The sequence below is a fragment of the Zeus faber genome (assembly GCF_960531495.2).
Source record: "Zeus faber genome assembly, chromosome: 6".
In the NCBI taxonomy this organism is placed as follows: domain Eukaryota; kingdom Metazoa; phylum Chordata; class Actinopteri; order Zeiformes; family Zeidae; genus Zeus; species Zeus faber.
The window spans coordinates 27,040,773-27,057,289 of record NC_137201.1 but is presented as its reverse complement, the minus strand read 5'-3'; the positions used below and the strand labels follow the sequence as shown (position 1 = coordinate 27,057,289).

General features: G+C 45.8%; 1 protein-coding gene across 3 annotated transcripts in view; it reads right to left on the bottom strand.

Annotated features, from left to right (window-relative positions):
- LOC307231372 (transcription factor SOX-6-like) overlaps positions 1-16,517 on the bottom strand; it is a 103,440-nt gene that overhangs the window by 3,362 nt on the left and 83,561 nt on the right. For all 3 annotated transcript variants that reach the window (XM_080002047.1, XM_080002049.1, XM_080002048.1), the window contains 4 exons: positions 14,199-14,410; positions 7,676-7,784; positions 2,835-3,005; positions 1,038-1,254 (listed from right to left, as the gene is read on the bottom strand). In XM_080002047.1, coding sequence (XP_079858173.1) covers positions 1,038-1,254; positions 2,835-3,005; positions 7,676-7,784; positions 14,199-14,410 — 709 coding nt within the window. The remainder of the gene's footprint in view (positions 1-1,037; positions 1,255-2,834; positions 3,006-7,675; positions 7,785-14,198; positions 14,411-16,517) is intronic.

Sequence of the window (16,517 nt, the reverse complement as noted above, 5' to 3'; positions counted from 1 at the left end):
CCCCTTCATAAACGCATCATAAAAGCTCAACATACACGTATGGGACATCACCGGACCTCCAACACGATGGAGATGGAGAACTGAAGAATTCTTTAGCAATACCCCTTCAACTTATAATGTGTAATATATATATATATATATATATATATATATATATATATATACATACACAGTAATATAACACAATAAAAAACAGTAATACAGTAATATAACACAATGTTGATGCTGGCCATTCCTCAAAAAGCAATAATCATGAAAAATGTTGGGGAAAAAAATGTATGCAAAGCAACTTCATATTTGTCAAGTTTTACCTCCATTTGTCCACATAGATTTTCCTTCTCAGATAAGTGCCCTAGTGGACCGGTTGAAACACTCACACACAATTTCTGTCTGAAATGTTATTTGAATTTAAATTTTAATAGACTTTTTTTTTTTCATCTTTTGTATTTTTGCTGTTTCTTAACCATAACTTGCAGGCTCTTGGCTGATGTGTTGCAAATTAAATGAAAAAGACTGCGATCTTTTTGAAGATCTACACACACCGATTTAACACTCAATTATTATTAATGGACAGATGATGTAACCAGACTTAAATAAAAGTTTCAAGTGCTTATGAAGCATTTCACTAAATTACCGCAGAGCGAATCCAAGTTAATAAAGACGTTGCGATGTAAAACGTGCAATTTATGTCAATTTCAGCTTTTTTTCTTTTCTTTTTTTTTTGGTCATCGTTGAGACATGATGAAATTGCAAAAGTCAGAAGTTGTTTCTATGCCGGAAAAAAAAGGAGCAGTTGATGTCTACTGAGAAAAATGCTGGGTTTCGCTGGGGAGGGGTTGAAGCTGCATTCAACGCACCCCAACCTGACTGGCATCATCCTGCAGCTATTCTCTGCCGGATCAACTGGAAATATTCTAACGCCAATCACTCGGATTGAGTTCCAATGTGTGAGAGAACATCAGAGGTTTCCTCTAAATGGGAACATCAGCGCTATTCATAACTCGTCGCTATTTCAGAGAGCTGTTGGTTCAACTTACCCGACGCTGAAGAACTGCCTCATCTCCTGGCGCCGTGAGCGCATCATCTGCTTGTACTCGCCGATGCGCAGCTTCTTGCCGTCGATGATGCAGGTCCTCTTGGGCCGGGGCTTGTACTTGTAGTTGGGGTATTTCTCCAGGTGGATCTTGCTGAGGTGCGCCTGCTCCTCGTAGTAGGGCTGCTTCTCCTGGTTGGTCATGGCCTTCCAGCGAGAGCCTGCGGAGGAGGGCGAGGCGGGTGAGCCACGGCGAGCTGGTTAACGGGGTGGGGCTCGGTGTCTAGGCATGTATTGCATAGATTCAATGCAGGTCACACGCGGTCAGGGTTTTAATATCATTCAGTGATCACAGAACAGTAACATTTCATTTTTCATTGCGCCGTCGTTTCGGCGTCCCCACGTCGAGGAGTTCCTTCAGATAGAGATGTGTCATCAGACCCCAGCGACCCCTGGGAAACCAGAGGTCGCTCACACCGACTGAATCCATCTTCCGGGGGGCTTTGGGCTCTGGGAAAGTGACACGCTGTGTACCCGGCTGTTTTCCCGCGTTAAGAGGACTCTCCGAACAAGCGAACGAACGTGGCCTTCACCGCAGGATTGCGGCGCATCTGCGCGCCGCTCCGACAACTGATTATACACACTGCGGGTTGCTCTGTTTACCCAGGTTTATCGCAAAGTTCTTCTACTCCTTCTGCTCAGGAAACAGAGGGGAGGGGGGAGGTTTGAGGCAGCGCCCGACTCCCCGAAATCCAGCTGTGTTATTGTGTTGGGGTGAGGTTGACTGTGCACGCGCACGCACGCACGCACACACACACACACACACACACACACACACACATACACACACACACACACACACTCTTAGGTCCTCTTTTGGTTCGTTTAGCCCTTGATACGGCCACCACTGTTAGGTAAATATCTGGAAAGATTATTTCTTGCAGCTTCCTGCCAAGTGGATAGATCCGTTAACATTTGCCCCTCAAGGTCACATTTTTTTTGCCAGCAATTTCAAGTCATTGAGAGGAAAAACAAAAGCCTTGTGAGGGAGGACCGACTCCACGTTCTCATTTTCAAAGAGGGATCTTATTTATATGACTTTGTGTTTTGAATCTGTTTAATTTAAAAGAAAACGCAGCTTCGGGGGAAAAACAATTACCCCACAAAACCACACCTTGTCGAAATCTCATTCAAAGCAGCAGACTATGAACGCCAGCCCCACTGAAAAATGAATATGTATTCCCGAGCCAGGAGTAGGTCTGTATGTACATTCACCCGCCCCGTGGTCACTGGAGTCCTTCTATGGACATTGGACGCCGCAAGAAATGTTATTTACCCCTGAACAACGGACAGACTCAGTGGTGTTTGAATGGCTATCTGTATTGGGTCGGCGCTGTTTTCAATGGCTATCTGTATTGGGAAGGTGAGTCTCGACAAAGCTACTTTGTACCTGTGAGTATCCATCACCCCAGCCTTGGCCGGGACAGCTGAGCTCTGTGTGCTGAACACACACACACCACCCCTTCACAAACACACGCAGGCACACACCTTTTAACTACCACCCATGGAGGCTGGCATGTACTGAAACCCAAAAAGTCACAGAGTTTGAAATCCATCGGCGGTTCAACGTGGACTCGAAGAAGAAATATGCTCACCGAGGTGAGGACTTCAGTTTAATGCGACATAAAGGTGCGTTATGCGATATCACGTTAGGTTGCTGCAACTAGCTTTTAGTTAGTAAGCAAAATATTCCTTCTCCTCCTAAAAACAACGGTAGGCTACTGAGTCTAATGATTCTCACCCAGGATCTTGCTGATGTTGGAGTTGTGCATGTCGGGGAAGGTCTGCAGGATCTTCCTCCTCTCGTCCTTGGCCCACACCATGAAGGCGTTCATGGGTCTCTTGATGTGGGGCTCATTGCTGTTCCTGCCCCGGGCCTCCCTGAACACACGGGCCTCCGTAGAATTGCTGCCTGTATGAACCAGACAGAGAATATTTCATGAACATCTATTTGATTATTATTATTGTTGTTATTATTCTTCTTCTTATTATAATTATTATTATTATTTATAATAAGATATTGTCCCCTATTTTTATTGTTCAGATTATTCTTTTTTTTTATCCTCCTTGGCACTTTTTTGGGCTAAAACTGTCTGGAACGGAACAACCACCGCATCCACGGACATGGTCGAGGTGTCGTTAGAACCAGGACGTCGCAGGCTTCTCGCGGTTTGAGTCATCGAAATCGTTCCACGTACGAAGCGGGGGAATCGGTGTAAAAAACGTTGAAACTTGACCGGAAGTGGACAAACGTTCGCGCGTCGCCGACAATTCCTTACAAATGTGCAGGGTGTAGTTCTGAACGTCTATCCGTGTCGCACGCGGTGCGTGGTGTAGAGTCAGTCGCTCTGTAGTGGTAAGAGGTTACAAACCACGCATGTGTGTACCCTCTCACCTGTGTGAAGTTGGCGGGGCTGTTCGACTGACATTTGATCTCTTTCGTCTTTTCGTAAATGAGGACGTTCTATTCTGACCTATTCTGTGTCAGACGCGGCGTTGTGTCCCTCCTCACTCTGCGGGATTCGCGGATGCCGTAAGACGCAAAGGCGGCGAGTCCGTGACGGGTTTCATGTTCTCGCAACGAATCGGAAAAATTGCGTCCTGAAAATTGTAAATGGTCACGGAAAGAGGTCAACCGTTTTCCGGTTTCATGGAATCGTAACCTATTGGAAAACGCGGACACGAAAAAACATGAATTCACAGAAAGCTGACTGTGGGAATGAATGATGCATTTCATGTACCAGGAACGCGTTGGAAAACAAGTACCCGTGAAATTGTAATTACTCACAGAAAGACGTCAACACTTTTCAGATTTCATGGAACCGTAACCCGTTGGAAAATTGAATACACAAAAAGGCGTCACCACTAAAATGACGTTACTGGGTTATTGTTGCCCCATGCGGCACCAACCTGTCAAACTTCCGCAAATACGTCATTATTGCCCCAAAAGACACCAAACGCCACATTTCCGTCACTGTGGCTGCAACTCTATTTCCACAGACAGCACGGTGAGTTATAACAATGACGGGGTTTAAGTTTAGAGCCAAATGTAGATGATTGTTTTGAAGAAACTTCATGTGCGTGCAGCTTCCTCCAGCTGAACAGAGCAGGCTTAAAATTAAAAGAGACATAGTGACGAGTTCTTCCATAATGAGTCCAAATTAATGTTAATGTCAGATAAATGTTTGTATTACATTACGGGCAATTAATCCATTTAACTGAATTCTTCAATTGTAGTTTTTTAGTGCAAGTAGTACGAATTTAAAGTAACATGTATTTGTTATGTTTGTAAAAAAACATAATTTAATAGTTTATAATTACAAAGTTAATGTTTACTCCTGTTCCAGATGCCAAAAAAATATAACCTTGTTTCTTTTGACAAGAATTTGTTCAAACATCCGGCCCTAGAGGTCAGTCACACTGTTCTCAAAGAAAATACTGAAGAAAAAGATGGTGAAAAAGAACCCATGAAAACACAAACGAAAGAAAAAAAAACCTGGGGAAAAAGAAAAATGATATCTATGAAAAATGCAGACGAGAAGCCTTTGAATATAAGTGTTCGTTCCCCACACGTATTGGTGTTAAGAGGCTCATTTCGTCAGTGTGATTCCCGCTTTGGAGATAAGCAGTGTGCAGCCATCACTTTAACAGCAATACAAAGATAAACAAGATCAACAGTATTTGCACATGGACGCGGATTGACTTGATGACGACGTTTTGCTTGGAGGAACTCATCTTTATCGGGTTATGAAAACGTCTGGGAGAATAAAAGATGAAGTCCCAGGAAGAGATTATATTGCAATAACGGAATTGCCATGGGAGGAGCTGTTAGAAACACCGGGCAGAATGACCGGGTTCGACAAACAGACAGGTCAACGCATCAAGCGCTGGGGAAGTCGGGATGGTTTCGACGCTGACGATGAAGACCACAGCTGTCAAAGTTGTAACCCATTCCGACTCAAGGACAAATACAACTGCAACGTCAGTGGCACTGCAGAGATGACAAATGATGCAGTGAAACCTAATCTTGATGCTACAGTTACTATTGCATAAGGTGAATGATTTTTTTTTTTTGTCCAGATGTTTTGACAAAATAGTTTTTTGTCCAGATGTTTTGGACAGCCGTTTAATAAAACACTTATCTGACCTGTCTTGTCATCTCTTCTCCCAATTTCCCAAGGAGCCCTCTTTACAAATACCGACGGGTTTCATTTAAACATTTACAATTGTGGAGTTAGAAATGTTGCAGTTAGTGTCAATATGAAAATACGCGTTTTTACACAACCCCAACAACCTTGAGAACTTGTAATAGCTATAATGTACAAATAATCAACCTTTTGTCGCAGAATTCACCGATTATGTCACACAACCCAAAATAAGGACAAAGAATAAAGAAGACTATTATGGCCGATAAGTTCTGGTCAGAATCAGGCTAAATTCTTGTCGTTTCACGCCGGATTATGGGATATCTGCAGTGGACCCCGTGTATTGCTGCCTGCAGCTATATTTATTATTATTATTGTTAGTAGTAGTGTCAGTAATCGTAGAAGGAGTTGTAATGATTAGTAAGTAGGATCGGTAGAAGTAAAGAGTAGCTGGGCAGTAGTTACAGAAGCCAGCTACACACATGAACACATTCATGAGTTTATTGCATTCATTGAACTTACAATGTGCCATTTTTTTCGAACACTAGGGGGCGAACTAGTCTATCACAACGTGACCAAGTCAAGACCGACATTGATTTAGGTTTATTTTGAACGACTGTTTGAGGATCGAGCTCAATTTCCAAATCTTTATTCTCCCATCCTGTCGTCTAGTAATGGACATTGGGGGGGGGACAAAATACCCATGCGGGAGGTGAGGGGGATGCTTGCACGCACACACGCACGCATGCACACACACACACACACACACACACACGCACACACACACACACACACACACACACACACACACACACACACACACACACACACACACACACAATGAATACTGCAAGCTAGCTTCTGACAGATAGCATCTCAGTTGTTCGCCGCTGTGTTTATTTCAGTCGTTCTAAACTAAAGCAGCGGGGACACTCCTCAACCCCTCATTGCCTGTAAACACTGGCGGTTTATGGGAAACAGGTGGGTGATGGGGACAAAAACTCCCCGTAGTTCCAAGGCCGTGTCCAAAAGACGCATTCCCCAAATGATGTGTTTAATTATGTGGATCATGTAGCTGCTTAAGATGCAACCACGTCTGGAAATTCCCAATTGCGAGGCACTGTTCTGAGTGTGCTCGGTTTGAGTATCTCAAACTTGAGCAGATTGCGAAAGCTTCGACGAGCCGTCGGTGCTTTGGGTGTCCGGGGTTAAGGTGGGAGCCGCCTGCGGACGGAGCCGCCTGCGGACGGAGCCGCCTGCGGACGGAGCCGCCTGCGAACGGAGCCGCCTGCGAACGGAGCCGCCTGCCTCCGGCTGCTCGTGTTCTCCTGCTCCCGGCGCGTAAAATCTCCAGCGTCACAATAGCTTTGGAGAAAAGGCGGAACGAGCCCCGCCCCCCCTGTCTCGTTCTTCCAGCGGTAATAACAGCGCGGCCCCCGCTCTATTTCAATTATTATTATTATTATTATTTTTTTCTCCCGGCGTAAAACGTGGCCGACCGAACCCCGGGCCCTGGGTGTACCTCGGTTTTATGAAGAGCACAATAAATATTTGTGTCTGCTGGATACCTGCGGGCCTCTCGGCTCTTTCTGGTGGCTGCTGTCTCCGCCACAGTCACGAGAGGAGTGGCGCCAACTCCTGCGAGGGGCCCCTGGAGTTCAGGGTCACTGGTATCAATTTAGTCTAGGCAGGATATGACCTCTTCTGCCTTCCACACTCAACCTCCCCAGACGTCGTCCTCCGTGTCGCTCTTTTATCCGTCCCTGCTGCCCTCTCTCCCCCGCCGTTTGAGAACCTCGCTGGGAGCGCGCTGGAATGTCCATTTCGGCCGCGGGGAAAAGAGGACCACGTTTCAGGAAGGCGGCCGTAGGGTTGCAACGAGGCGGAAGGGTTTGTTTAGGAGAATCGTATTATTCACATTTCTCATTATTTCTGATTCGTTATGATCATTTTTAGGTCCTTTCTTCCCGTCAACATGGGTTACGCAGCACGGTGGTGTACTGTACCAGGACACTATGACGTCTTTCAAAAAGGTCTTTTCAAGAAGACAAAACCAGTGATAGTTTATTAAACATTGTAGAAAAGTTTTTCAAGACCTCCTATCCTGTAAAACTATTTTTAATATTTTTTGTTGATATTAAGACGTCTTATCTGTACCAATTTGAACATTTTTCCAAATCTCAAAGACTCCTTCGAGCCATTCTCTCCCGGCGGCGGAACCGACTGGGAGTCGGAAGCACATCGCAGCAGTGAACAAAGAGAGGGATGGAAAGGCGTCTCCATGGAGACGGCGTTCCATCCGTTGGACCCAACGAATACAACCCGAAGCCGTCGGCGTCCGGCAGAGGAGATGCCGAGGCCGCAATAAGAAAAAAAAAAAAAAAAAAAAAAAAAAAAACACAACAAGGAGAAGGAGCAGCAGGCGCCGGCGTCTTACCGTCCAGGTCCTCGGGTCTGGTCAGGTCGATGACCCTGTGCACCATCTTCCCGGCGTCCTCCCCCAGCTTCCCCAGGTGCTGGCTCAGCGTCTCGTAGTGCAGGCGCTCCTGAGGGACCGGGCGACAAAAAGGGTCCGTCACTCACTCATCAGGCGCGGTTTTAACTCGGTTGGAGCTGAGATGCGCGAAGGGTGGAGAAACAACACAAGTCGGCTCCGTCCGTCTCTTTTAACTTGATTGTTTTTTTGGGGTTTTTTTCCCCCGCGTGTGTCGTGATCAAAGGACTTTTTTATGTCTGAGCGCCCCTGGGGGGAGGCTGGTGGCCACGGTATGATAAAAGAGACACACACACACACACACGCGCGCACACCCAAACGCACGCACGCACACACACGCACACACGCACACACACACACACACACACACACATACAGATACATTCACACCAGTCTAGTCAAGTCCACGTTCAGCGTTTTCAACACAGTTTTGTTAGATCTTTCTGAAAAGTTGAAAGTTGTTTTTTAGTGTAAGTTTTCCTGGCAAGAACACGTTGTTTGACATTATTTTGTCACATTTGCTTTTCAACGTATCTTGTATCAATGTTTTTTTTTTTTTCCAAATGATTCATGTTTTGTTCCCTTTATGATTTTCATTTGGTCACCTCACTGTTGGTTGGTAAGTACCACGTGAAGCCTTTTGCGACCTCTTTGCAAACTTTTTGCTACCTTGATGTGATTATTACCATGAGCCGTCGTTGACAGGCTCCGTTAAATCAATGCAGATTTTTTTTTTTGTTTCATTAACGGCACACACACACACACACACACACACACACACACACACACACACACACACACACACACACACACACACACACACACACACACACACATGCACGCACGCGCGCGCACACACACACACACACACACACGCACACGCACACCCCCACGATCCTCCCCCAGTGTGTCTTCAGGCCTGCCACTCTGGGTTTCTGAGTGGCAGCCAAATAAGTGCAGCACACTACGCTGCGCTGAGGGGCCTTCCAGCTAAAATTACCCTGCCACGCTCCCAAACTACGGTGGAAAACAGAGAGCCCTCCCAACAGCTACCACGCTTCCACACTCCTCCCCACCCACCGCTCCCCTTCTCTCTCCATCCATCCTTCTCTCCCCCTCCCTCCCTCCCTCTCTCATCTCCCTCCGTTTTCTGGTGACAGGGGCATTTTGTTTGACGCAGGGAATGGTTGCCGGGTGAAGTAATGCCGTGGTAGCTGCTGGCGGAGCCAATGGAACTTAGAGGCTGGTGTTTGTGTGTGTGTGTGTGTATGTGTGTGTGTGTGTGTGTGTGTGTGTGTGTGTGTGTGTGTGTGTTTATAGCTGGGGAGTCAGCGAGGGCCAGTGTCAGCACTCCGGCAGGGTTATAATCAGGCCCACCGCAGAACATGTGCCTGGGCAGTGCCACAGTCACCACAGGAAGCAGCCGCCTCGCAGAAGACTGGAGAAAAGACAACTGACACAGAGAGAGAGAGAGAGAGAGAGAGAGAGAGAGACAGAGAGCGACGAAGAGATAGAGAGAAAGAAAGAAAGAAAGAAAGAAAGAAAGAAAGAAAGAAAGAAAGGGAAGGGCAGAAAGAGAGAGAGAGAGAGAGAGAGAAAGAAAGAAAGAGTGTAAGACCCAGCAAGTGGTCCACAGCAGACTTGGGAGTGCACAGGACGGGCGAGTGGAACAAAGGACAAGGAGAAGAGAATGAGAAAAAAAATAGAGAGAGAGAGAGAGAGAGAAAGAAAGAGCAAGAAAAAGAAAGCGCAAGACCTGAAGAAAACGAGCCTGGTCGAGACAAAAGCCTTGTTTCCACTGGTCCCCTCTTTTTTCGTGTGACGCTGATTGAAAAATAACGAGTGCACATCAAAAAAGTTCCCCGCTATTTGCAAAAAGAAAATCTTTTTTTTTTTACAGTTATTTTCTTTTTAACGGTAATTGAGTCACTTTAACGGATAGTGTTATTCACTGGCAGACAAAACTTGAAAAATCAAAGTTTTCACGGTTCAAGTTTCCGAAGGCGAGACCCGCAGGAAGCCTCGTGAGAGACAAAAGCCCAGTTTCCACCGTCGCCGCGTTTCGGCCTCAACGGCGACGCCGAAGAGACGACTGAGAGCAAAAAAACAAACAAAAAAAAAAAGACGGACAGCAAAACAAACCCGCTCCCGAAACTGTAAAAGTGTAACCCCCACAAACAGAACCTGTCACTGTCACGCCGTCAAAACTTTGACAAAAGCACCTCCAACCCCGCTCCCTCCCTCCCTCCCTCCTTCCTCCCTCCCTCCGAGCTTGAATTTCGCTGCTGTATGCGAACATCTTAATTTAAGAGACACACAACTGGTTTTGTTACGGCCGGGCTCCCCTCGCCCTGGCGTCTGGTATCTCCCCGACGTTGCTGCGGCAACGCAAACGTAAACAGTCCTCAACACCAAGCCGTGGTGGAGGTTTTCTGCCTTTTTTTTTTTTTTTTTCTGCTTTTCCCTCGCTCTGTGTTGAGCTCATTACCACGGTTACGGCGACCGGCCGGGGGCCGAGCCGCAGCCGCTGACGGCGAACGGCGGAGTTTCACGGACCTCCCTCCACCTCCGCCCTTCATCCCTCGCTCCGTGGAGTCGTTGAGCTGTTCTCTCTCTCTCTCTCTCTCTCTCTCTCTCTCTCTTTCCCCCACCTTTCCCCCGCGTTGGGATTCGGAGCCCTCGCGCCAAGATTCATTTTGTAAATTTTCTCTCCTTCATTTTCCTAATCTTTAGAAAATCTTCTTGTGTTTGTATTTCTTTCTTATTTCATTTTACTTCTGTATCATTTTCATCCGGTTATTTAGTTACTTGACTTTTTTTCCGCTTTTGTATTTTTATTTACTATTTATCTGCACCTTTTTGTTTTTTTGCACAAAGAGTAAAAAGCATTTCAGTTTTAAGATTACACTCTCGCTGTAATGTTAAACAGCGACGAATAAAGCTTTGAAAGTTGAACTCCAATACAATATTATGGATTCAATATGGAATTATTATAGAATAACAACTACAACACGATGGATTTGACTTGAACAGCAGGTCTCTCCGCTTACAGTCAGTTGATTAAGTCGGATAATGACACTAAATAATTCAGCCGGATCAAATACATTCACATAAATAGAAACACGAGCACCAGAAGACATTCCACAGGACACACGTCCACACTCAGCAAAACACCAACAAAGGTAGATAGGCATCAGAATAAACAAGGATACATTTATAACTGCACAAAAATACACACGCGCATGCGTACGCACACACCCACGCACGCAAGCACACACACACACACCACACACACACACACACACCCCCGCTGGTACACAGCGGCTATTTCAGCCGCAGGCAGCTGGAAGCAGCGTAAGCGAAAGGCGATACTCAACAATGCCACTCAGTGGCCAGGACTCTGCTCTGTGCACACACTGTAATGACATTAACAGGAGCAGAGCGAGAACACACACACACACACACACACACAGGCACGCACTCACGCACGCACGCACGCACACACACACACGCACACACACACACACACACACAGGCACGCACGCACGCACGCACGCACGCACACACACACACGCACACACACACACACACACAGGCACGCACGCATGCACGCACACAAGCAAGCACACACACGCACACACGCACACACTAAGATAGACAGAAAAAGAGTACGGGATGACTTTCTGTTCAACTTTGTAGAAGTTATCTCTGTGGTTTCACTCACGGAGCGACCGAATTGTTTTTTTATTCTTTCATTGTGTGTTGTCATTTCAGGCTGCCTTTCATCATCCGGCCAGGGACCACGGATGAAAACGTATCCTTCGATGCCTAACTCAGGGGTATTTACAGTTTAACCGTAATTTGCGGGCACTATCCATGACGAATAAACGAATACAATAAAATCAAAATGAAATGAATCACATTCAAACAAAGCAGCAAACGTACAATGACACACATGCACCTCAGTTGCTGCCTTCCATGGACAGATGTTGATATAAGTATCGTACTAAAATACAACCAACCCCCCCCCCGAAATAAAACCCAAAAAAAACTCTGACTGTCAGTGACTCATCAAGAATGACTCGAGTAACTAATTAAATAAAGGAAAGAAAATATAATGCACAAAGTCGAACAAAAAAAAAAAAAGGGAGAGAGCTGCCTTGCATGTGCCGAGCTGGAAGGGCTGAGTCACAGCCGCTGCATCCAGCGAGTTCCATCCACGGATTGTTTAAGACAGAGCAAAGCCTTTATAGGAGCTCAGGAAAAAACAAAAAAAAAATAAAATAAAATAAATAACATGACCGCTGTGAAAAAAGAAATATGTATCTGACGCGAGTCTTTGAGCGACTGTTGTTAGGAAACAAATAACAAGCCGACAACAAACACCGGAGCCTGCCATCACCTTCGCAACCGGAAGCAATTACTTGAGACTTTCCAAATGAGCGTTTTATTAGGAGGCACGTTGCCATAAACCAAATTATAAAGCGGGGGCGGGGGATACAGAGCGCTCACGAGAGTAAACGGGGGAGTCTTTGGGGATTAAAAAAAAAGCTTTAAACGTGTTTGAAAGTTCTTTAACACATATTAATAAAAAATGAATAAATAAACAAATAAAAACATTAAGCAGGATGTTTTGCAGCACCTCTGGCCAAGACATCCCACCAGCCACCAGCGAGCATTCATTAAGAATTTATTAGTAGAGGGCATTTCCTTATTTACTGTATATTTATGAGCTGTTCAGTGTTTACAAGTATAATGACATAAACACAAACAATAAGCGCAGCAGCAATTTATTCTGCTAGATTTGGGATGTTTTTCTCATCGAGACATGAGCCAAAACAGGTAAAGTATGATAAAATAATAAAAAATATATATATAAATTAAGAACAGCTTGGATGCTTGGATTGCACCAATCGTGACCCAGTTGAGGGTGAGGGGTTCAAAGTCCCGCCCCCTAAAATATTGATGAACTTCTCTTCCTCGCCTCCCTCTTGAGTGGCGGCGTGGGATGCGACAGAGAGCAGAGTCTGTTTTCTCCTGTTTTTTTTTCCACCAACATCTGATCCCGGGATTCTGTGATTGACTGATCGGACCGATTGAAGATATTTTGGACATAGGATTTTCAGCTGGATGGGGAACCCTGGGGCCAAGGCGGCGGCTCGTTCAGCCCAGAGGGGTGTGTGTGTGTGTGTGTGTGTGTGTGTGTGTGTGTGTGTGTGTATGTGTGTGTGTGAGAGTGAGTCCCATCACCTAGACAAGCATTTCCAATTGGGCACTCCTAAAGGCTGCATTTCATCACACCCACACACACACACACACACACACACACACACACACACACACACACACACACACACACACACACACACACACACACACACACACACACACACATACGCTAACCGTAATATTGTTTCCTTCATAAAAAAACAGTGATACACAACACGCGCGTACACACACAGTAACAAACACACACACACACACACACACACACACACACACACACACACACACACACACACACACACACACACACACACACACACACACACACACACACAGCTGCACCCCTGTGTACTTTCTGGGAGAAATGCAAAAACACAGCGTCCTTGGACACGTCACAATAAAACACAATTATGTCTGTCAGTCAGCTATTTGTCTCCAACCTTATCACTCTTTGTTATAATAAATACAATACTCTGAAATTCCTTAGCAGATGATTCAAATTTTAAAATCTGCTTTAATGAAATTATTTCATAAATGTGTTTAATTATGTGAACCAAACACAGACAGAATAGTTTTAGTTCCGCTATGAGGCTTATAGACCAATAACTGTACTAAAAAATGTGTGTTGCGACACAATTAAGAACGGATAATTGGAAATTGAACACATATTAATTAAAAAAAAAAACATTCAGCAGAATGTTTTTCAGCGCCTCCAAACAAGACATCCCACCAGCCACCATTCATTAAGAATTTAATAGTAGGGGGCATTTTCTGACTCATATGCATGAGCTGTGTCTCTCTAGTGTCTCTCCGAGTTTCCATAAGCCTGTTTGTCTGTCTGTCCAGTCTGTAGGTCCAACTTATTTTCCTTTAAATGGTCTGATGATGATGATGATGATGATGATGATGATGATGATGATGGTCTGTGTGTACAGTACAGTATGTGTGTCGTATCTGTCCCATGTGTGTGCACATGTGTTTTCCTCCAGTACCTGTCTGCCTGTCTTAGTCTCATCCCTACGTCTGTCTGTCTGCCTGCCTGCCTGTCTGTCTGTCTGTCTGTCTGCCTGCCTGCCTGCCTGCCTGCCTGCCTGCCTGCCTGCCTGTCTGTCTGTCTGTCTGCCTGCCTGCCTACCTGTCTGCCTGCCTGCCTGTCTGCCTGCCTGCCTGCCTGTCTGTCTGTCTGTCTGTCTGTCTGTCTGTCTGTCGGTCTGTCTGTCAGCCTTTCCGTCCCTCTCACCTTGTTGCCGTTGTTGAGGCTCATGTTGCTCAGGGCGTTCAGCTTGGCCTCCAGGGAGCCCGGCTGCTGCTGCTGCTGCTGCTGCTGCTGCTGCTGCAGCTGGACCTGCTCCCTCTGCATCTGCTCCCGCATCTTCCTGGCCTCCTGGATGGCCTTCATCACCGCGTCCTGGTCCCCGAACAGCGCCGTGGAGTTCAGGCTGGACAGGATGTCTGGGGGGGGGGGGGGGCAACTGTCAAGCCCGATGTACTGTACACTGCCAAAATACTTGACGTTACAAGAGCTGTCACAAATACTACATAATCTTTCTCGACGCAATTAGTGGAGCAGATCACTTTCTTTCTTCAAAATCACCAGATTCCACCATAATTATATGTTTACACTTGAACGTCAAGGGGAATTTTTAAACCAATGTTCGAAACGTCGCGGTAAATAGAATGAGGATTAGTTGAGTTTCCATCAGCTTGGGTGAGGAAAAATGAACTGTCTGCCCGAGATTTTCAACGTCCAACGGCAGCAAACATCTCTTCTCCGTGAGGTTGATGGGGATGGTTGATCACCATCACCGGCTCCTACTGATAGTGGCGTCAAATCCGTTTCAAAAAAGGTAATTCAATCATTAATCGCAGTCATTTATTCTACAACGGATGGCAAATGTCGTGACCGTGATGGTGACCGTCCCACTCAACCAAATGGATGGAAAACACGAGAGAAGAAGAGTCACAATTGTGTTTGAAGAACACTTGAGGTTTGGAGATTTACTAGAGATCCGATATCCTGTTGTAAATCAGCGTGTGGTCGGACTGGACTGCAGATCCTTCTTGACGCGCCTCACATGTTTGGGCGTGCGCACATGGGTGGTGTGCGTTGTCGTAAACGTTCACTTCACTCCGGATGTCGCAAACTGTGACGCAAAATCAGCGTCAAATTTAACCGTTTTATACCTTACACAAAACCAAACCAAAAAAAAAAAAGATAAATTGACATCTACATGAATCTAATCCTAACGTTTGCCCCCATTTCAGCCTGTGAATTTGGCCTTTTTCCCAACAAGCACGACAACCCCCCCCACCCCCGCCCTGATCTCCGCCCTGCCATAAAAGGCTGCCTACTTATGTGCAGCACTTCAGACTTGTGAAGCCCACGTACATTTAAAGAACGAGGAATAAAAGAAGTAAATAAAAGGATGCAAAGTTTCCGCCAGCCTCCCAGTTTAATTAGCAGACGAGGAGGAAGTTCTGTGCTCCACGCTTGGGTGGCCGCTTAAACGTGCAAAAAAAAAAAAAAAACACAGCAAATGGAGGAAAACACAAGCGTGGCGTCCTCAAAGCCGCGGCAGAGCGGCTGGCGAAATTGTTTTGTGTGGGTGTAGGGAGTCGGTGTAATGAGAGGGTGTGGATTGGTCTTAATAACAGATAGCAGAGGTGAGGGCATGAAAGGCCGACGCAGGCAGACAATGATTCGAGGAAGCTCTTAAAAACCAAAAAGAAAAACCAAATAACGTGCGCTGGGTTTCACTGCTTCCGCTGCCTGGGTTTTCATTGCGGGGCTAAATACAGGGCTCTGGACACACGCACACACGCACACACACATACACACACACACACACACACACACACACACACACACACACACACACACACACACACACACACACACACACACACACACACACACACACGCACACAACCACAGAGAAAGGTCTCGTCTCGTGGTCGAGGTGTCTGTAGCGCAGGAGGCTGTGTGTGTGTGTGTGTGTGTGTGTGCGCGCGCGTGTGCGTGCGTGTTTCTTGCTGTTCGTGTGGCCCATGTAGCACGAAGGCGCGAAGCGACGAAGCAAAGTGCGGGTTGGCTCCGTTTTGATAACTTATAATACATTTGAAAAAAGGCGGATATTAAGAATAAATTGATGAAAATGAAAAAGTGCGAAAAGTTAAAAATATTCTCGGAGAGGATGAAATTGTCTCATTTATGTTAAGAAATAATAATGATCATTTGAAAAGTTTGAATTTAAGTTGAAAACTAAAGCTTATGACCGGCTACACTTCAGGTTTGTGATTTATTTCATGCGGGTGGGGTCAGTTACAGGTGCCTTTCTTTTTTTGGATGGATGGATGGATGGGTACATGTACCGGTAGGAACTGAATGTGCATGTGCGTGGTAAGAAAAAAAAAAAAAAACCACACAGGTGTGTGTGTGTGTGTGTGTGCGTGCGTGTGTGTGTGTCTACAAGGGAAGTGAAAGACAAATCGAATGAGATTTGATAACTCAACAAAATAATATAATTGTAGATCAATGCGCGACAAAATTTCTGCTCTG